General features: G+C 42.2%; 1 protein-coding gene across 4 annotated transcripts in view; it reads right to left on the reverse strand.

Moving 5' to 3' along the window:
* Positions 1–8,771, reverse strand: part of AASS (aminoadipate-semialdehyde synthase) — an 82,116-nt gene extending 73,345 nt beyond the window's left edge. Inside the window, exons 1-2 of one of the 4 annotated variants that reach the window (XM_024990698.2) lie at positions 8,687–8,771; positions 770–994 (exon numbers count right to left, since the gene is read on the reverse strand). In XM_024990698.2, coding sequence (XP_024846466.1) covers positions 770–979 — 210 coding nt within the window. In that variant the 5' untranslated portion in view covers positions 980–994; positions 8,687–8,771. The other 3 variants (XM_059885606.1, NM_001109797.1, XM_059885605.1) reach the window with 3 other exon arrangements.
* Between the last annotated feature and the right edge of the window lie 14,856 nt (positions 8,772–23,627).

Raw genomic sequence — 23,627 nt, forward strand, 5'->3', positions numbered from 1 at the left:
GTGAAAATGAAACGACAATTATGGTTATGTAGAAAGACTATTTATTCCTAGGAAATGCATACTGAAGCATTTAGAGATAAAGTGTCATTGTCTGCAACATATTTTCAAATGGCTCACAGAAGAAAAACCACGTGCATGTCTCTGAAGTAAAAATAAAAGTTAAATCTGTGTCATAAGATTATGGTGAAGAATGAATGATGAATGTGAGGTGACTGGCAAGGTTAGGACTCGTGAACAAACTCTACGTAGTAAAGCATTTCCTGGAGACGTCGGTCTTCCCAGTCCTAGAACCAGGGTCGCGCATGAAAGAATGATGGGATGTCATCCCTAAACTGGAGAAAGCATGGAATAAGTGAAAACAATACTTACTGGCTAAATTCTGGGCTCAAGAAAAAAGTCTCCTAACTATATAATCTCACTACAACTGAAGTAAAGAAATACTGTTGTGTGGTCCTTAACTGACACTAGCAAATGTTTTGAGCTTCCCTAGTGGCTCAGACGGTAAAAAATCTGCCTGCAATATGGGAGACCTGGGTTTGTCCCCTGCGTTGGGAAGATCCCCTGGAGGAGGGCACGGCAACCCACCCCAGTATACTTGCCTGGAGAATCCTCATGGACAGAGGAGCCTGATGGGTCACAGAGTTGGACACAACTGAGCGACTAAGCACAGCACAGCACAGCTAACATTTTAGGTTCACTCAGATGCTCTGTAATTTTCATACATAGAGTCATTTCACTTTCACATATCTTTACAAATTGGAAATATTACCTTATCGTGAATGGCTCGCCGATTGGAAGGCTGTATTAAGACCTTGTATCCCAGGTTGGTGATCCCTTTGACGTGCCGGGGAGCCAGAGGAGCCCGCCTTTCCCAGGCATTCACATCCTCCCGCCTCAAGGCCATCACCGCCTTGTGGTGAAGCCCTCTGGAGAGGCTGGGGCTCAGCCTGCCCAGTTTGGTTCTGGACACTCGCAGCATCTTGAAACCTGGTGACTGTAAAGACATTGTACGAGCAGGGCAATGAAAGGCAGGAGGGCTCACAGGTCAGTTCTGGTCTCCTGAGAAATCTGTTGTAAAATCTAACCAACCCGGGTGGTAACAGATTCAAGGTGGAGAAGGGAGAGGGAAAACCTGGATGACATTACAGTGTTCCTTTACCCAACCAAAACTGAACTTTCACAAACAAAGGTAAATCCAAAATTAAAAAGAGTCCCAAGCACTGACAGGACACTAATCAATATTCGCTGTGTCAAAATCATGTTTTTAAAATATATGTTTTACCAAACCATACATTTAGCACAAAGGTTTTAAGCAAGTTAATCTACAAATACAGGAAGATCATTCATACCAATTTTAACGATGAAAAATTTAGAATCCTTTCATAATGTACAAGATCCTTGACAATCTAGCTCCAACCTCTTTCCAGTTTAATCTGCTCAGTGTGTTTTACAGCCTGTTGTCGGTCACTGAACTGCTTTTTACTGGTCCAGGATGAGATGTGTACAGAAATAGAAAGTAGGCACTTAGAAATCTTTATATGACAGGATCATTTTTTCTAGTAATTCATTGGTATTGAATTTTATAAAAGCATTGGTTCTGGCAGATTGGAAAACAAAACAAACATGTTTTTACCACAGGTGTTAGAAGCTGGAAAGCATGTCCCTAAACCCCTGCCCCTCCCGACACCCCTCAGCCTCACTTTGCTGACCCTGTTGTTGCTTTTCACCTTTCCAACCTGTCCTCTACCCTACCACCCCTCCCTGCTATTACATTAAACCCAGACCTGTCTTAATCAGTTCTCTAACTGCTGTCCCAGATTATATAACTCTATTCATTTGTTCAGTTAAGAAATATTTACAAGAGGCTTACTATGTGTCAGCACAGAGTAAATTGTACAAAAAATTTTAAAGCATAAATACTAAACAGTTTTCAAATGGGAACATAAACTTAGTTAGAGGTTATTTCAGATCATTTGAATACTAAACCTTGCTTTTCTATGTTTAAGGTTGGCATCAAAATATAGATACCAAATGATCTTACATCTTCTAGGCTTACTATGTGTCAGCACAGAGTAAATTGTACAAAAAATTTTAAAGCATAAATACTAAACAGTTTTCAAATGGGAACATAAACTTAGTCGGAGGTTATTTCAGATCATTTGGATGCTAAACCTTGCTTTTCTATGTTTAAGGTTGGCATCAAAATATAGATACTAAATGATCTTATATCTTCTGGAAATTCCCTAGCATATAGCAAAATTCTTATGGAACACATTTCTGTTACATCAGACTGCAATCTCTAAACCAGGCCCACCTTAAAGAGAGGGAAGCTTTGTCCAAACAATGGAACATACAAGTAATTTCCTAGAGGCGAACTACTTATCACCCTAGATAGAAAATTTGTAGGATAACTCACAACACAGAGTAAAAGAATAAAGCAAACAGCAAGGAGTCCAGCTAAGAAGGCTTTAGAAGAAGAAGGGCAGGGAGAGAAAACACAGCACACAGCAAGTAAACAGTCTGATCATGAGGAGTTCAGGCTAACTTTTACTCAGGCCAAATACAGATGATCAACATTTCAGTAAGACTTACATACTCTATCTAAGGCTTTGATTTATATATATATATAGCTTTATTTTTAAACAGACTATGTTAACTCCAAGCCCATAACATTTATTCTCCCTCAAGCCAAAGGAAAATCTGCAATATTTCATAGAACTTGCAACCATATGTTTACGAATGAAATCAGTTCCAAAGACAAGTGATTTTTCTCAACATACTGACGAGCCCACCAACAGTCCCATCTTCCCAGCAGGGGTTTTATCTCACATACCATGGGTGACCAAGTGATCCTAATCTTCTATACTTAGTAGCAGTTCTTGGCACAAAGATTTGGAAACCTATCCAAGTAATTCAGTCTCTCTCCTCAGCCCAAGTTTGATTTAAAATCACAGCTTCCCCTTTCTCAGAAACACTCTTCTGCCTTCTCCTCTTCCTCCATACCTCCTTTGTTTGGAGTCGGGGGTATGGTGTGGGAGGAGAGACATAGACACATACACTCACGTACGTGTTTGCAGAGGCAGACTTTCCTGGGGAAGAGGAAAGTAAAGTAGCACAGGCTGACCTTCTCTGTTTTGTTTAGGAAACTACTTTCACTTTCACTTTTTGGAGAGAATCCTTGAATCCCAATTCCTAACACTTTGTTTCTAAAGAAATAGAACAACAGTTACCACTGATTTAACATTATATGTCAAGCACTATGCTTAGCACTTTATAGACAGTATTTCATTTCCTTCTTGTGGCAATCTAATTAAGCAGATACTATTATTCTCGTCATTTTACAGATGAAGCAACTGAAGTGAAATCCGACTAGCTAGGTTAACAGTTAATGCTAGGGATTCTTTGCCGAAGCCTGCAAATCCACACCTCTCATATCCGACACATGTTACTCTTGCCAGCTCAATTCAGAAAGAAATCAGATCCATATGGTATTGGCTATATGACCAGTTCTCCCACAGCATGGGGTGCGTCCATCCTACATGTCACCAAAAATCCATCCTGAGCCCCGGCCAAGGTAAATTTTAAGTTTCTGGATGCTTAGTAAGGAGATAATTATAGAAGAGTCTGATTATATCAGTAACTGCTTGAGCCTTGAACCTTGCTCTCAAGTATAAAACTTCCTGGGACCACCATTCATTTCATTCTCAGGTCATCAAGAAATATGTAACAGTGAGAATTTCTGAATTGCTCCAAGATAGAATATGCACAGAGTCGGACATGATTGAGCAACTGAACTGAACTGAGGGTATTATGAATCATTAGAAAAGACCCTGATGCTGGGAAAGATTGAAGGCAGGAGGAGAAGGGGACAACAGAGGATGAGATGGTTGGATAGCATCACTGACTTTATGGACATGAGTTTGAGCAAACTCCGGGAAATAGCGAAGAACAGGGAAGCCTGGCATGCTGCAGTCCGTGGGGTCGCAAAGAGTCGGACAGGACTGAACTCAACAATAAAATACAAAACAGAGTTAGGCTTGGCCCCTTCTAATTTCTGTTGCTTTCATTGGGATATGTAAAAAGGATTAGACACTCTTTATTAAAGAAAATTTAAGGCCATATCATCTCTCTCTAGCCCCCAATCAGAAATGTGCTCTTTGTCCATATATTTTAGATCTTTGAAATAATTCCACTAGAATACAATCCAGTGACTCACACTAAAACCACCAAATCACAGGGGGAGATTTCTCAATGTCAAGTTGTTTGCATACAATCAGGCATACATTTTGGTTAAATTCAGAGTGACTAAGGATGGAGTAGCCTTCAGTTGACTAAAATAAATAAAGGGTGAGAAATGCAAATGATTTATACCCTCACTTCCAGTTTATTCAAAACATGCAAGTATATTTAAAAAGCCACGATGGGACTTCCCTGGTGGTTCATTGGCTAAGACTCCAAGCTCCTACTGCAGGGGGCCCAGGTCTAACCCCTGGTCAGGGAACTAGACCCCACATGCCGCAACTAAGGATCCCACATGCCTCAAAGAAGATGGTAGATCCCGTGTGCTGCAACTAAGACCTGGCCCAGCCAAATATATAAATATATTTTTTAAATTAAAAAAATAAAAGCCGTAGTTTCCCAGGAACCCCTGATGCAATAAAGGCAAGCAACTTCATGACCATGAGTCTTAGCCCACACTACATATTTGGCATCCAGACCATAATGATCCTGAAGAGGTTCATAAGAGTTCCTAATTAACAGAACACCTAGTGATAGCCTAGAACTCCCCCAAGGCTTGTTAGAACAAGACTTGAACATGAACATGAACAAGGCTTGAACGAGGCATGACCATGAGGCTTGAACACCGTCCTCCATATACTTCTATTTCCTGTTGCATAGCTATATTCTTTTAATGTTAAACTGGTTACAAAGTGAAAGTGAAAGTGAAGTCTCTCAGTCATGTAGGACTCTTTGGGACCACATGGAATATAGCCTGCAGGCTCCTCCATTCATCCATGGGATTTTCCAGGCAAGAGTACTGGAGTGGGTTGCCATTTCCTTCTCCAGGGGGATCTTCCTGATCCAGGGATCGAACCCGGTGTCCCATATTGTAGGCGGACGCTTTTACTGTCTGAGCCACCAGGGGAGTCCAGGGAGTTGGTGATGGATAGGGAGGCCTGGCGTGCTGCGATTCATGGGGTCGCAAAGAGTCGGACACGACTGATTGACTGATCTGATCTGATCTGATCTGAAAAACAAGTAGACTTGGAGGGAGAGGCGTATCTGTTAGTGTTAATTAACCTGATCTAAGATTATCATGTGTTCTCAAGTCCATCAACTACTCAAAGTCATCCAAAGATAATACCACCTACCAGTCTCCTGGTCTCTAGCCTACAAATGTAGCTTCACTGAGATGGAATGCAAAGTTAGTTCTGAATTGGAGTCTTATCCACAATGTTTATTTGCTTAATTTCTTTCTTTGTTAAACTCTATAAATTCTTTGAAGAAATGAACTGTTTTCCTCATCTCTATATTTCTAGTGACTTCCCTACAGGAGAACTTAAATATTTGGCGAAAGAATGAATAAATAAATGAGCAGATTTAAATGAATGTAATAAAGACCAGCAAAGCAAACAAAATAGACTCATGAATAAGAACAGGATTTCATGTTTACCACTGGCCCAACAAGGCTCACAAAAGATCTAATCTCTTGTCAAGATCTCATAGATCAATGAATATTATGAAATACAAATAAAAATGGTATTAAAATCCAGATCTGGTTGCTGAGACATATAACTAGATATGGGACTCCTTCCTTGACTTCAGTTTCATAATTCAGGCTGGAATATAATGCTAACATCCTTTTCAGCTTTAATATGCTGATTCTATTCAGTACAGTATATAGAGGATGAGATGGTTAGATGGCATCACTGATTCCGTGGACATGAATTTGAGCAAACTCCCAGAGATAGTAAAGGACAGTCCATGGGGTCGCAAAGAGTCGGACACGACTTAGCAGCTGAACAACAACGACATTAAGTATAGTAGTGACTGGACACTGTGGATTACAAAGGCATTGAAATTTTAGAACATAAACAGGCACTCTCACTCATGAAGATATAGCCAAAGTACACAAACAGGGAAACAAAATACCAAAAGCACTATGAAGAAAGACAGGATATTCACCTAAGTTACCTGCATTAACCGCAGTGACCAGGAGCCAAAAATAGGAGGGGGATACCTCACAAAAAATTCTGACTACTCTCCCCCATAAACGGCCTGGGTTCCTCAGCTTCCCACTTACTCAAAGACCTTGGTGAGTATCTGTCTGTACTTCACCTGCAAAATGGGATTTATACCTACTTCATAGGGTTATTGCGGAGAAGGCAATGGCACTCCACTCCAGTACTCTTGCCTGGAAAATCCCATGGATGGAGGAGCCTGCTAGGCTGCAGTCCATGGGGTCACTAAAAGTCGGACACGACTGAGCAACTTCACTTTCACTTTTCACTTTCCTGCATTGGAGAAGGAAACGGCAACCCACTCCAGTGTTTTTGCCTGGAGAATCCCAGGGATTGGGGAGCCTGGTGGGCTGCCGTCTGTGGGGTTGCACAGAGTTGGACACGACTGAAGCGACTGAGCAGTAGCAGCAGCATAGGGTTATTGAGAAATTTATTTGCATTTATAGGCATAAAGTGCTGAGCATGTCATAAACACTCAGTAAATGCTAAGCAAAAGGCTGCAAAGCTGCCCTCTCCTCAAAGGTAAACACAGCCATCCATCACCCCTGACAGTAGAACATCACTTTCCCTTCCTCTGGGTCACACTATGGGGAGGCCTTCACAATGACTCTATGTTCATCCCTCCCTCTTCTTACTTCTTTAGAAAAAAAAATTTAAAAAGCCCAGTAAGCCTTCTCTTTACCTTCACCCTTCAGGCATGAGGGTTCAAGATAATAAGTTATCATTTTAATACTATAATTCATCAAATTTAAATTACTTTTTTTTCACATTTTAGCATCCTTGAAAGGAGGATACATCTAATAATCGACTGTATCTTAATTCTATGAATATGGTAATAACATTGTTGGTTACTTTCCATTCCAGATATACAGCATTTCTGTGATTCCAGAAATTCCATAGAATTTTTTGTGGCCTCACCACAGAAACTTGCCACTGTTTGTAGTGTTATCTCTATGAGAAAATTAATACAAGAATATGTGGGAAAAATGAAAATTTTGTGTTAAATGGGATTGGTTACCCACCAAGATCATTTTCAAAATCCTGCTAATGCTTGAGGACTGGTTAGTTACGGGATACATTTTCAATTACAAATAAATCAGAGTTCTGATGATGCTGTCACCAATAACAAGCGAGGCTGATAACAAATAGGATTTTCTGGAGAGTGGGAAAGTCACTTGGGGACATTGACTTAAACCTTTGTCCTCCTAGCTCATTTTGCAGAAGGGGCCACCAGGTTACACAGCTAGAACATTCTGTGGCCCACAGGTTCACTCCTCTGTATAGCAAAAAAGGGGGAGGAGGAGTGAGAGGAGTTCACAACACACATATATAGAAGCAGCCCACACCCAGTGTCATGGTTGGTTTTTGTTGCTGTTGTTGTTGTTTCAATATAGAGTATATGAAAGCCATATGTCAAAGCCGATGAGCGTTCACTCCTGTGCACAGCTAGGTCGCCCTAATCAATTACATTTTCACGTCCGAATAACTGACGACCCACAACATCAAAAAATGCTCGTCTTCGTTCGAGTTATTAAACACACTCTCTCCCTCTCCCCACGCCACAAGCCACTTCCACTCTCCTAAAATCCGTACCTGGAAAGCATATTTCTTCCAGAAGTAGCCAGGGCATTTAGCCCCATTGAGTTATACAGGGTATTTAACTGCTTCTAACCGCGCCCCCTCCACGGGCGAACTCTCCCACTGGCCTGCACGGCGCCTGCGGAGTCTCAGAAATTCAGGAAACGCAGATACCCAAACATTCAACTTCCGCACTTTTCCTGTCTGTCAGAGGATGGAGGGGGATGGCCCCCATCCCAGAGAAAGGTCAGGTCCACATGGGCAGTGTGAATAAGTCTGTGATCCGAATTTGTTTAAGCAGGCCAGGGGCTGAAAAGGTCAACCAGTAACTGCGCTGAAAGAAAGCCTGGGGGTGCAAGCGTACTGGGCGGGAGGGGCGGTGCCCGCCGCCATCCGTCAGCCACCCGCCGCAGCCGCCTATCTAAATAAGCACACAGTCCAAGAGTTAACAGAGGCTTTGTTCTACAACTTCAATACCAATTCTTTACTCCCCAGCAACCGCCCCCCACCTCAGCCCTGGCCAAAAAAGAAATCCACATTGCCATTCCTTCTCCTGCATATACAGCAATTCCGGGGCTACGCCCACTGCCCCCGACTTCCCACCCCTCGTCCGCAGGGAAACGCTCGGGGAGAGGCCTGGAGAGGAGGCCCGAACGCTCTTCAAGCTCTTCCCCACTCTTGTCCCGGCAACGGCCGGCGTCCGCAGAGTTCCCGGGTCCCCAGCGCCGCAGGGAGGAGTAGGCAGAACACTCGCCCGCACCTCCCGGCTGATAGGCAGAGCCCCGCCAGCGGTCTCCAAACTCATCTCACAGGCTGAGCCCACTGCCCATCAGCTCAGCTCCTCCTGGCACCCAACCCGCCCTCACCTCGTCCGGTCCCCGCCGCCTGTGAGCTCCCGGGCCCTGGGAGGGGAGGCTCCAAATTTCCAGCCGAAATTGGGATGCAGGCGGTGAGGAGGAGGTGTTTGCTCAACTTCTTAGGACGTCATGACTCCTCCTCCACAGCCAATCAGCACCCGCCCTGAGGGAACAACCTTCTTCTCCTCCAATCGGCGGCGCTGCCAGGTACTAGTCATACCCTGCCCCAGCTCCACCCAGAAAATCTTTCTGCCTTTTTAGATCTCTGACCTACGTCCGTAGCCGGGGACCTCACGTCCTTCCAGGATGGTTATTGACCAAGTTTGTAACTGTCCGCAGCAGGGGACAAGCGGAGACGGTGAAGGAAATAGTCCGAACATTACACGTTCAACAGATGGATATATCTCCGGGGGGGGGGGGGGGGGGTTCAAACTCGTGTATATCACGCTCGTTTAGCAATATGCACTTCCCAAAACATTTTCACAGCCTCACAACAAAACTGCGAAGCCTGGTGACCGTTCTTAGAGCAGTTTTAGAGTCCAGCAAACGGAGACTGAAAAATTAAGTGTTGTGTGTCCACATCCAATGAACATTAATTTTCATTAATGAATTTAATAATTTTACATTGAACTTTATTCTTATAAATAGTGTGTAGGCCCAGAGGTTTTTCGCTCAAATCAATGAGATGATCAGAGTTGCGTGCTTAAGGGAATATGGCCTAGGTAGTGTATAGAAGGGATTTGAGTAAAAATGATAGTGAAAACTTTAAAAGGACAGTCAACACTATGGGTAAATATGACAGGTTAGAGGAAGAACTGAAGCAAATTTGGTGTTTCAAGCTTGGCTAAGTGGTGATTAGGAAGTGGATGATACTGAGAACAGTGCAGAGAAACATAGCAGGAAGGAAAGGCTTTAGAGGAATGATTAGGAATATGATCTTGGCTATGTAAAGCTAAAGATGCAGAGGGAAAACTCAACTTCCAGAGAAGGCTCTAATTTTCTTTGTAATTGGAGATATGAGTGGAGTTTATAAAAATGTTCTAGGTTCAATATTGTTGACATGAGCGTTTAAACCCAGCTGTGGCAGGTATGAGAAAAGTACATGTTGGAGAAAATTTTCAAAACAGAAGTAAATATTACCCTCTGGCCACTGACACCCTAGGAAGACTACAGATGGACTTCGTTTTTCAGCTTCTAGAGCTGCAGCTAGTATTCACAAAACGGATATTCTCCTGTCTTCCAGGGCCAATTATCCAGGACTTTCTTTTCTTTTCTTTTTTTGTCTGTGCTGGGTCTTTGATGCCCACAGGCTTTTCTCTAGTTAAGGAGAGTGGGGCCTACTCTGTCGTTGAGGTACATGGGCTTCTCACTGCAGTAGTTTCTCTTGTTGTAAGCATGGGCCCTAGGGCTTTCAGACTTCAGTAGTTGAGGCACAAGGGCTCATAAGTTGTGGCTCCCGGACTCTGGAGCACAGGCTCAATAGCTGTGGCACACAGGCTTAATTGCTCTGCGGCATGTGGGATCTTCTCAGACTAGGGATCAAACCCATGTCTCCTACACTGGCTGGCAGATTCTTTATCATTGAGCCACCAGGGAAGCCCTAGTCAGGCCTTTTAAAGAACACTGGACTTTGTCACATATTCATGAATTCTTAATACTCATTGGCTGTTAATCTTTCAGTCTCAGTTTGCTGAACTCTATAACTGTTCTAAGAATTGTCATCTGGCTTCACAGGCTTGTTATGAGGCTGTGAAAATACTTTGGAAAGTGCATATCACTAAACAAATGTCATAGTCATGAGTTCAAAGCTTTTTTCCAGGAGATACACCCGTCTGTTTAGTGTGTCATGCCCAGACTCTTTTGCCCATAGTCCTTCATACAATGTTTGAGTTCCTTCAAAATATGGCCAAAATCAGCCATCTCAGCTTTATTCGACAACAACACCAGCCTGAAAAGAATAGTGAACCACAATCTGTCCTTTGTTATCTCCTAAGGATTAAGAGCCTGGATCAGAATCCTTACTTTTCCTCCTCGAAGTATAAATCATGAATAAGCTACTTAGTTTTCAAAAAAACCTAGGTTTCCTTATCTATTAATAGGAAAATAATAGGGACTACTTCAGGGGTTATTGTGGGGATATAAAATGAGATGATGTCCAAAGTGCTCTGCCAAGCATCTAGCTAAGAAACAGACAATTATTATTTATTTTCCCAAAGTCTCTTGTTGTCTATTTATCTGCAGTTTTCTGTCATTTCAATTAGGTAAATTAGGAGACATGAAGGAAGTGTATGCAGGGATAAAGGAGGGCAACAGATAAAAGATGGTGATGCCCACTTGCTCTCCAGGACTAGAAACAGTGAGACACCTGTAGGCCTTAATAGGTCCAGAGGAAGAGACAGTTACCAGAACACAGAAAGAGCTCTCCCTGGGCTGTGGCAGAAGCTATAGGGAAAGCCACCAGACAGTGATGACTTTTGACAGGAATGGAGATGCCTAAGGAATCAATAAGCCTGCCCAGAGAGGGATTTATCTAAAGCAAGGGTCAATAAACTCTTTTTTTTCTGTAAAGGACCAGAAAATTAATATTTTAGGCTTTGCAAGCCATTAAATCTCTGTCACAATTCACCAATTCTGACATTTGGAGACTAAAAGCAGCCACAGACAATACTTAAATGGATGAGCATGGCTGTGTGCCAATAAAACATTATTTGTAAAAATTAACTGCAGGCTAGATTTGGACCCAGGGTCATAGTTTGCAGAACCCCAGCCCATAGAATGAATAACCTGACTTCCTTCTCCTGCCCTCCCACCTCTTGCTAGTGCTTTCTACAAATTTGACACAAGGAAAGCCAGAGGGCTGGTACAGTCCATAAAGGTCAACCCTTCAGGGACAGAGCAAGTACAGAGGAGACAAGAGTTCTAGAAGGTTCAAAGGAGCATATTCAACACAAAAGGTATTCAAGACATGCTTGTTGAAATGAATGATTGATCACCATGAATTACCCTGCAAATGGTGGAACACTTATGGGAACACTATCAAAACTGCATCCCTCAATGGGCACAGCCTGGAAAGGCTCCTGGATTGTGGTGACTCTGGAGCCTGTGATGCTCCGTTAGCTCTCTCTTTACTTTATTTTGAAATCCTGTGCACTTCTGACCTGGTAATGAAATATTAACCTGGCCGAAAAAAAAAATCCTTCCTTTGAATTCCAAACCATCACTCAGATGTTTATGGTGTTCAAGGATTTTGCAAAATAGGCACATGATAAATACTCATCCTTAAAATGGGAGAATTCGAAGGTTTTTCATCATAGTGATTGTTGTAATAAGTGTGACAGGTATCAGAAATTTCTTCACAATTGAGAGACAATAAATGCAAGAAAAACAAAGCTTGGATACACCTAAAGTGCTTTCAGAGGACTTCTGCAGTCAATCCTTTAGACTCCTTCAATAGGGGAGAACCCTTCTAACCATGTAGGGTGCTAGGTCAATACTCTTGAAATTGGAAAGTTGGGTCTAGGCCACTCAAGTTGCCTCTCTTTCTCCACATTCTTTGACTTTGTTCCCTTGTTCCTTACTTTGGTTCTGTTCTTCCTGAGAGGCCATAAGGGTAGTAGTTAGGCACATGAGCATTGCAGTGAGCCAGACTAGACTTCATCCCTCCTTCACCAACTCTCTAGCAAGTCATTTTCCCATCAGGACATTGGGAAACATCATAATGTTCTCAAGAAGTTTAAGTGACGGACATACTCAATATGCATGAACTATTATTGAGATTTACTATTTTACTCTGTTTCATGCACTCCTTTCTTTGTATTCAGAACTCATTCTCAATCTTATGTGAATTTTGCCATAAAAAGAAAAGAGGTGGACATTTGATCTATTGATCTCTCAAGACTCTATATTTCTCACATGAACAGTAAATTTCACAGTATCACCTATATTACTCACCCTAATAAGATATTCAACTTATTATAAATAAATGTCTTACTGACAGGAAGTACCAAGTCTTATGTTGTTTAAAATAAGAAGTAGTTTAGGAAAGAAAAACATCTAAGTGACAATTACTATTGTTGCCTAACTCCCAAATTATCTTGGGAAGGAAATGTACCTCATTTACCACCAAGGAATCTAAAAATCTGATTAGGTAAGGTAAGAGCAGGAACCATCCACAGAAAAATCACAATTCCTGCAACAGTTTCTGGGTGGAAACAGTGATGTCCTGGGGGATTATATTTGCCTCCACCTTAGATGAATAAAGCAGATAAAACTACTTTTTATTTCCCCTCCTCTGCCGTTACAAGTATCATTATTTCAGGAGCCTTCCTGAAAAAAAGAATTTTTAAGAAAATTCCAAGGCCCAGGATCAACATTTGTTGGTTTCACAAAATCCCCAAGAGTTCACAACATCCCTCAAGAGTTATGCATCAAGGCTTAACTCACTGGACAGGTTTGCTGCTCACCATCATCTGCTTAGTAATTGTTATTATAAGTCTACCAGGATCTCTAGATTTCCAGTTCCACATCTCTGCATTTTATAAATTGAGTAACAATTATATGCTATGGTAATACAAGCAAGTACTGCATTTCGGACTATTTTGGTGACCATGATGGCTACTCCATTTCTTCTGAGGGATTCCTGCCCGCAGTAGTGGATATAATGGTCATCTGAGTTAAATTCACCCATTCCAGTCCATCTTAGTTCCCTGATTCCTAGAATGTCAACGTTCACTCTTGCCATCTCTTGTTTGACCACTTCCAATTTGCCTTGATTCATGGACCTGACATTCCAGGTCCCTATGCAATATTGCTCTTTACAGCATCGGACCTTGCTTCTATCACCAGTCACATCCACAGCTGGGTATTGTTTTTGCTTTGGCTCCATCCCTTCATTCTTTCTGGAGTTATTTCTCCACTGATCTCCAGTAGCATATTGGGCACCTACTGACCTGGGGAGTTTCTCTTTCAGTATCCTATCATTTTTGTCTTTTCATACTGTTCATGGGGTTCTCAAGGCAAGAATACTGAAGTGGTTTGCCATTCCCTTCTCCAGTGGACCACATTCTGTCAGATCTCTCCACCATGACCCACCCGTCTTGGGTGGCCCCATGGGCATGGCTTAGTTTCATTGAGTTAGACAAGGCTGTGGTCCTAGTGTGATTAGATTGACTAGTTTTCTGTGAGTATGGTTTCAGTGCGTCTGCCCTCTGATGCCCACTTGCAACACCTACCATCTTACTTGGGTTCCTCTTACCTTGGACATGGGGTATCTCTTCACGGCTGCTCCAGCAAAGCGCAGCTGCTGCACCTTACCTTGGATGAGGGATATCTCCTCACTGCCACCCCTCCTGACCTTCAACGTGGAATAGCTCCTCTAGGCCCTCCTGCGCCCACGCAGCCACCACTCCTCAGACGTGGGGTAGCTCTTCACGGCCACTGCCCCTGGCCTCTGACTGGGGTAGCTCTTCTCAGCCATGATAAGTGTGCTGGTCGCAATCTCAAAAAGGACAGAATGATCTCTGTTTGTTTCCAAGGCAAACCATTCAATATCACAGTAATCCAAGCCTATGCCCCAACCAGTAATGCTGAAGAAGCTGAAGTTGAACAGTTCTATGAAGACCTACAAGACCTTTTAGAACTTACACCCAAAAAATATGTCCTTTTCATTATAGGGGACTGGAATGCAAAAGTAGGAAGTCAAGAAACACCTGGAGTAACAGGCAAATTTAGCCTTGGAATACGGAATGAAGCAGGGCAAAGACTAATAGAGTTTTTCCAAGAAAATGCACTGGTCATAGCAAACACCCTCTTCCAACAACACAAGAGAAGACTCTATACATGGACATCACAAGATGGTCAACACCAAAATCAGATTGATTATATTCTTTGCAGCCAAAGATGGAGAAGCTCTATACAGTCAACAAAAACAAGACCGGGAGCTCACTGTGGCTCAGATCATGAACTCTTTATTACCAAATTACTTAAATTGAAGAAAGTAGGGAAAACCACTAGACCATTCAGGTATGACCTAAATCAAATCCCTTATGATTATACAGTGGAAGTGAGAAATAGATTTAAGGGACTAGATCTGATAGACAGAGTGCCTGATGAACTATGGAAAGAGGTTCGTGACATTGTACAGGATCAAGACCATCCCATGGAAAAGAAATGCAAGAAAGCAAAATGGCTGTCGGGGGAGGCCTTACAAATAGCTGTGAAAAGAAGAGAAGCAAAAAGCAAAGGAGAAAAGGAAAAATAAAAGCATCTGAATGCAGAGTTCCAAAGAATAGCAAGGACAGATAAGAAAGCCTTCCTCAGCAATCAATGCAAAGAAGTAGAGGAAAACAACACAATGGGAAAGACTAGAGATCTCTTCAAAAAAATTAGAAATACCAAGGGAATATTTCATGCAAAGATGGGCTCGATAAAGGAGAGAAATGGTATGGACCTAACAGAAGCAGAAGATATTAAGAAGAGGTGGCAAGAATACGCAGAAGAACTGTACAAAAAAGATCTTCACAACCCAGATAATCACGGTGGTGTGATCACTGACCTAGAGCCAGACATCCTGGAATGTGAAGTCAAGTGGGCCTTAGAAAGCATCACTACGAACAAAGCTAGTAGAGGTGATGGAATTCCAGTTGAGTTATTTCAAATCCTGAAAGATGATGCTGTAAAAGTGCTGCACTCAATGTGTCAGCAAATTTGGAAAACTCAGCAGTGGCCACAGGACTGGAAAAGGTCAGTTTTCATTCCAATCCCAAAGAAAGGCAATGCCAAAGAATGCTCAAACTACCGCACAATTGCACTCATCTCACACGCTAGTAAAGTAATGCTCAAAATTCTCCAAGCCAGGCTTCAGCAATACATGAACCGTGAACTTCCAGATGTTCAAGCTGGTTTTAGAAAAAGCAGAGGAACCAGAGACGAAATTGCCAACATCCGCTGGATCATTGAAAAAGCAAGAAAGTTCCAGAAAAACATCTATTTCTGCTTTATTGACTATGCCAGAGCCATTCTGAAAGTGATGGGAATACCAGACCACCTGACCTGCCTCTTGAGAAATCTGTATGCAGGTCAGGAAGCAACAGTTAGAACTGGACATGGAACAACAGACTGGTTCCAAATAGGAAAAGGAGTACGTCAAAGCTGTATATTGTCACCCCGCTTATATAACGTCTATGCAGAGTACATCATGAGAAACGCTGGGCTGGAGGAAGCAATATCAATAACCTCAGATATGCAGATGACACCACCCTTATGGCAGAAAGTGAAGGGGAACTAAGAAGCCTCTTGATGAAAGTGAAAGTGGAGAGTGAAAAAGTTGGCTTAAAGTTCAACATTCAGAAAACGAAGATCATGGCATCTGGTCCCATCACTTTATGGGAAATAGATGGGGAAACAGTGGAAACAGTGTCAAACTTTATTTTTGGGGGCTCCAAAATCACTGCAGATGATGACTGCAGCCATAAAATTAAAAGATGCTTACTCCTTGGAAGGAAAGTTATGACCATCCTAGATAGCATAAAAAGCAGAGACATTACTTTGCAAACAAAGGTCCGTCTAGTCAAGGCTATGGTTTTTCCTGTGGTCATGTATGGATGTGAAAGTTGGACTGTGAAGAAGGCTGAGTGCTGAAGAATTGATGCTTTTGAACTGTGGTGTTGGAGAAGACTCTTGAGAGTCCCTTGGACTGCAAGAAGATCCAACCAGTGCATTCTGAAGGAGATCAGCCCTGGGATTTCTTTGGAAGGAATGATGCTAAAGCTGAAACTCCAGAACTTTGGCCACCTGATGGGAAGAGTTGACTCATTGGAAAAGACTCTGATGCTGGGAGGGATTGGGGGCAGGCAGAGAAGGGGACGACAGAGGATGAGATGGCTGGATGGCATCACTGACTCGATGGACGTGAGTCTGAGTGAACTCCAGGAGTTGGTGATGGACAGGTAGGCCTGGTGTACTGCGATTCATGTGGTTGCAAAGAGTTGGACACGACTGAGCGACTGAACTGAACTGAACTGAATACAAGCAAATCGGGGAAATGCAAATTTTGGAATATATTTTGGAATATATCTCCTTGGAAAATAATGAATCTAATATATTCAAATGTAACTAAAACATATTCAAATCAAGGAAGAAAAACCAGTGTTCCTCCTCTCAGCCTTGTTTGGATGAAAATCTCTGAAGAGAAGATCTCTTAAAGGACTGAGAAAAGATTGGAGAAAGGAGGAAGAATTTAAAGCAAAAATAAAATACAAGTGCAGTTTTTCTGGAGTCATCGTCAGTGTAATTGAGCTGGAGATAAACAGAAGGCCAAGATGAGAAGGTAAGAGGGTGAAGGTTTTCTCATTCTAGTCCTGGTTTGGGTTAGGGAAAGAATGAAACCAATCCTTTACTGTAGTCATCTCACTCTAGAGACAGGAAGAAGACAAGAATATACATATTGTTTTCTGCAGTGTAAGAAGCAGCAGCTAGGAAAAAGAAACTCAGCATAGACAAGGTCACATCAGGAAGCAGGAAGTCAGGTGGAGAATGTATCCCTGACATTGAACTGACTCTCATGATCATTGCCATCTGTATAGCTCCCCAGAAACAAACACAATAAAATTTGAAAAGAAGAAAGAACATCAAAGGAAGGTGCTGTCATTGAATGGTGTAATGTGGACATTGCCCATGATAGGCACAGGCTTGTCCATCATTCTCATTTATCATTGAACGACCTAAAACAAAACCAAGGCAAAAGCGTGAAAGACAAGAATTTGCTCCATAAAGAGATTATTTCCTGGGCCCATATATGCGGGCTAACTCCAAATATTTCTTAGCTATTTTGTAAACATAGTTTAAATAAACACAATCCCTACCCTAAGAGGCTAAATGCCCAGTGTCGAAGTTGTGTCAAGACAAATACCACAGGAATGAATAAACTCTTAGGAGTCTAAGACCTGTGCTCTGTCTTTGGAAACTTCTGGTGTCCACTGCCGGCTCTACACCCACTTGGGTCTGAGGGATCTGTGTAGTTTTGTGAAAGAAATAGATTTAGACCAAGGATGAAATAGGAACAAAATGAGGAAGAGTGGAGAAAATAAGGATAAAGAATGAAGTGGGTAGAAAGTGAGACCCAGGAGCAGAAGGCTTAAGGCAAAATTTACTCATTGGGCACAAGTCCAATGTGAGGGAGACCAGAGAATGAGTTGCCATAGAGAACAGAAAAGAAAGGGGTTTCAGGAACAACAAAGATAGCAAAGGCTGGGGGATGATACCCACATCTTAGAACACCTCTGTTGAATTTTAAGAAGGAATTAAGTTCAAGAAAACTTTCACTACTAGAAACCACTTCTGCTTTTTCCTGCCTCTGTCTAGGGCACAGGCTACCTGGCCTGCTTACATACTCAGCTTCTTGGCTGCCATGAAAGCTCCATGGCTAGCAGATGCCTGGCTGTGCCACCTGCTGATCCCACAACAGGGAAATACCGTCTCTCTTGTCAGGGAGGGAACTGCATTCCTAGCACCTAATGGAATTCAGAGGATTTCTAGTGGATTGAATGGCACCCTCCTGCCCCAAAATTTATGTCCACCCAGAACCTTGAAATGTGACCTTATCTGGAAATAGAGTCTTTACAGATAAAAAGAAGGAAAGAATCAAAACAAGATCATACCTGATTCAGATGGCTTAAATCCATCACAATATGCCTTTAAAAGAAAAGGGCACAGGGGACTTTCCTGGTGGTCTAGTGGCTAAGACTCTGGCTCCCAATGCAAGGAGGCCCAAGTTTGATCCCTGGTCAGGAAACTAGATCTCACATCTCACAACTTAAAAAAAACCTCATGTGCCACAACTAAGACCTGGAACAACCAAAGAAATTAAAAAGAAAAAAAGGACACACTAAGGGAAGAAGCCATGACAAACAGAGGTGAAGTTCTAGTACTGCAAGCCAAGGAACCCCAGAAACTACCAGGAACTTGAAGAAGCAAGGAAGGATTCTCCCATAGTGCCTACAGAGGGACCACAGCCTGGTCAACACCTTGATAGCAGACTTCCGGTCTCTAGAGCTGTGAAGCAATAAATTTATGTTGCTCTAAGTCCCCTTGTCCCATCACTACATGGCAAATAGTTGGGGAAAATGTGGAAACAGTGGCAGATCTTATTTTTGGGGGCTCCAAAATCACTGTGGCTAGTGACTGCAGCCATGAAATTAAAAGATGCTTGCTCCTTGGAAGGAAAGCTATAAGAAATCTAGACAACGTATTAAAAAGCAGAGACATTACTTTGCCAACAAAGATCTGTATAGGCAAAGCTATAATTTTCCAATAGTCATGTACAGATGTGAGAGTTGAACCATAAAGAAGGCTGCACACCGAAGAATTGATGCTTTTGAACTGTGGTGTTGGAGAAGACTCTTGAGAGTCTCTTGGTCAGCAAGGAGATCAAACCAGTCAATCCTAAAGGAAATCAACTTTGAATATTCATTGGAAGGACTGATGCTGAAGCTGAAACTCCAATACTTTGGCCACCTGATGTGAAGAACTGACTCATTGGAAAAGACCCTGATGCTGGAAAAGATTGAGGGCAAGAGGAGAAGGGGGCGACAGAGGATTAGATGGTTGGATAGCATCATCAACTCGATGGACATGAGCTTGAGCAAACTCAGGGAGATAGTGAAGGACAGGGAAGCCTGGCACACTGTAGTTCATGGGTCACAAACAGACACGACTTAGTGACTGAACAACAACAACCCTAGTCATTGCCACTCTGTTACAGAGGGCCTTGGGAACCTAGCACAGACTTAATTCATCAAACAGCCAGATTGTCCCCCAATATTATGGTGATTGCTCATGTATCACTGAGGACCCACACAAAAAAGTAAAATCATGCAATGAATGAAGAAGATGGAAACATACAGTAACTGTATCGGCAGGAATTTAAATCAAGATCACTTCTTTAGATTGATCTTTCAAAGGTTGTTTGCTCTAAATATCTAAAGAAAATGAAATTGAGCTACAGCTTCATTGTGAGCTCTAAAATCAACCTGAAATACAGGTACACTGAGACTGGTTGATTCTACTTTTAGAAGACCTACGCCTATGGATTTTGAAGAAACGCCCTTATACCTGCATTTTCTACAGACTCATTAGCAAAAGTATTTTGCTTACAAAAATGCCTATATGAAAAGATGCCGGAGTCCAGCTCCTGCAGCCAGGGATTCAACCTGAAGGGGTGAGTGGTGTCGGCGAGAGAGAAACTGAGGCAGCCTCTCAGTTTTCTTGGACTGCCTGTTTATTTCAAGCTTATGATTCTCTTTTATACTTTTACAAAAGCATTAGGTCAGAGGTTTGATATTTTTAGTTCCCATGGACCCAGATTTATTTTTCTCCAAAAATCATTGTTGCCCCTCAAAACGAGTTCCTTCCTCAGTGATTCTCTTATCTACTTTTTCTCATGTGTCCTTGTGAATACACTGTAACTCATGCTAATGTCTGGGCTGCCTACCACATTCCTCAGTTTAATTCTTATCTTTCTAAGTCCTGTTTGCCCTTGTATCCCAAGCTCACTATTTCTTAGAAAGGGCTTCTACCTAATAATATCTCTAAAGTCCCTAATTTTTATAAGCTATAGTAGAATATGCTAACATTACAGCAATCCTTAAATCTTTAGCTCCTAACTATTTTAATTATTCCTAAGCCCTAACTTCAGCAAATTCCTTTGCCATAAACTTTTCTCACAAATGGGCTTCAGATAGCAATCCCTCCCATGGCCTCAAGCTGTGGCCTGTGTGCTCACCCTGGAACACTTTTTTGTAAAAGTCCTTGAACAAATGTCAGTGATTAACTTTATGAATTATTCTTTGAGCACAGCTGCAGAAGGCTTTATGCCTTCTCATGCTCCTCTCAAAAACAATAAGCACCTTAATATTCTCTTCAGTCAACTCAGCCCGAGGAAAGGGAAAAACAAGTCAGAATCACAAAGACTAACTCCTTCATTCCAGGTCCGGTCCATGCCTACGGAACAAAGGGAGGGGGTTTAGGGCCATGCCTCTATTTTGTCAGTAATGCCTGATGCAGCTCCTTACAAAAAGAGAATGGTGGAAACAAACATTTTTAATCACTCATCTCTGACAAGTCTTCTGTAACCCATGCTTCTTCATGAGGTAGATTGACAAAAAGCATATCAAAGTTTTCACTGGTGAGTACTATCTTGAAAATGGTAATGTTGCTATTATTACATATGGTATACTGGGCACACTAGCCTGACAACGTGAATAAAAAGACAAGTATCACCCTCCAATGAAACAGATGACTAGCACCAAAATGGAGGTCTTCATTGCAGGACGTGCGCTTCTCACTGTGGTGGCTGCTCTTGTGGAGCACATGCCCTAGGCGCTCTGGCTCAGTAGTTGTGGCGCCTGGGCCTAGTGGCTCCTGGGAATGTGGAATATTCCTGGACCAGGATCGAACCCATGTCCCCTACTTTGACAGGTAAATTCTTAACTACAAGACCACCAGCTAAGGCGTAGGAACTGTTTTTAAATGAATCACTGAAGGGATTTTCCAGGTCCCTTTCAGGAGAACCTGTTTTCCTCTCAAGATCTCTATGGGATACAATCATGTAAACAAGCTGTAACTTAATTGCTTGTTTTCTGCCTGAAGCAATGAAACGATAACCCCAGAACTGTGAGATGCATGGAATCAAAAAGGTAAACAGAATCTTGCCCATGAAAGATAATCATCTGGTCAGGCCAGCAGTGCCCAGATCCCCGTGTTAGAGACACAGGGACAGATCCAGATTTGAGGGAAACCTGAGATACCATCTGTTGGAACTTCTTCAATAAAAAAGACAAAATTATAAATTTAAAATTAAGTACAATAATGAATTCTTATTTATACTAAGAAAAGAATTCATGATGAATTATTAGGGGCTTGAAAATTCAGGTCCCATTCTTCTGAGATTTCTTCAGGCAATGTACCAAAAATGTTTACATAGAAATACTTCCTGGTTTCAACTCTGGCTTCCCTTCTCTACTGGGAATAATCTACAGTTCCCAGTCAAGCCCAGCACTCACAGGGCTCAAGTAAGGGAGGGGCCGAAGCTGAAACCTATTTTCTTTATGCTACATTCAATTCTGTAGAGAGGGTTGTGTCCAGCTATAATCAGACTTCCCTGCACAGGACAGAATACACTGTCAGGCAATGACATGTGTATCTTATAAAAAAATAATAATAAATTGACATTTTTGGCTTTAGAGTTCAATCTGTACGAGTCAGTCCCTAAGATCCCAGAGTGCTGATAACAATGATGACGGCTTGAATGTGGAGATTCTTACAAATAATATCATCCTGAGAATCCGTGGTTGAGCAACTAATCACACACTATGTGTCTGACATCTCCAACAAGCACCACCAGCTCTATATATACAACTTAGCAAGAAATACTGGACTCTTCTCCTTCCTGGATATACACAAACACACATACACTCCCCCCACAAGATACAGCTGACTCCTTTCTCTATGGACCAATTATGAGCGCAGTTTAGGAAGAATTTATACCTAATACAGTAGTTTCTCAACCTTGGCTGCTCATCAGATGCATAAATAAGAAAAATCCTCTAATAAGAATGTATACAAAACAGATTTTAGGAAAAAAAAGAATGACTGACTCCAATGGGCCAAGGGGTCAACTCTGAAACAAGGTCATAGCCATGCTGCCGTTCATGAAATGGAGAGTGGAAGAGAGTTGTGCTTTTTAGAAAATAGGGAGTAAGGTTGAATGCATATCTAGTATGAGGTACCTACAGGATATACCCAGAAAAAGAAGTTTAGTAACCAAGTACTAGTTACATTCATACATGTCTTCAGCTCCTGGTAAGTTGTGAATCCCATGAAGTAAGATAATATATCTTACACACATTTATTTATAGCCTTGGTGTCCAACTCAGGACCTGCAGTATAAAAGGAATTCAATACATATTTGATGAATGGATGAAAAAACAAGCTAGTGTATGAAGTAAATGAACAGTGTTTGGTAATCTGTCAAAAACTGTCATCAAAACCAAAGCTTTTCTGTGCACTTGCCAAGTCCCAAACAGAAATGAGAATTCTGATGCCTGAAGCCCTGACACCTGAAAATCCTGATTCATTTACTTTGTCCACTTGGCTAGCAGGTTCTTCCAGAGACTAACTTCACTTGGATTCTCACCTCCTTTACCCCACATGCCTATCAGTTAACACCACTACTTATTGCTATGATCTATAATGCTGACTGCTATTCATCTAGAATACCGACTGTTGTCTGTGTCCATATTCTCTGCGTTCTCAGCTCTGCTCTCCTAGACACATTTTCTCCATCACTTGTAGATGTATCCCACTGCCAATGGCTATCCTTATCAAGTCCCTCTCAATTTTTTTTCTTCCTTCAATGGTATATTGTTGTACTGCTGCTGCTGCTGCTAAGTCGCCTCAGTCGTGTCCGACTCTGTGCGACCCCATAGAGGGCAGCCCACTAGGGTCCCCCCGTCCCTGGGATTCTCCAGGCAAGAACGCTGGAGTGGGTTGCCATTTCCTTCTCCAATGCATGAAAGTGAAAAGTGAAAGTGAAGTCGCTCAGTCGTGCCCGACTCTTAGCGACCCCATGGACTGGAGCCAACCACGCTCCTCCATCCATGGGATTTTCCAGGCAAGAGTACTGGAGTGGGGTGCCATTGCCTTCTCCGATATTGCTGTACTAGCAGGAAAGAAATGGCAAACACAAAGACTGTAACTGAAAGAGTTCCATGAAAGAAGTATGGGCAAGGCTTACTGAAACACTCAGGGATCATCAGCAAGAGTGGCAGATCATTGCTACTTCACAACCAAAGGGACAAGAATGGGAATAGTGTCTCCATAACCTAGAAAATATTTGGGACCGTAGAAGAGGAACTGAAGGACCAAAGCTGTAGCTGTAGAACACAGCCACTGC

The sequence above is a fragment of the Bos taurus genome, chromosome 4 (assembly GCF_002263795.3).
Source record: "Bos taurus isolate L1 Dominette 01449 registration number 42190680 breed Hereford chromosome 4, ARS-UCD2.0, whole genome shotgun sequence".
Lineage (NCBI taxonomy): Eukaryota > Metazoa > Chordata > Mammalia > Artiodactyla > Bovidae > Bos > Bos taurus.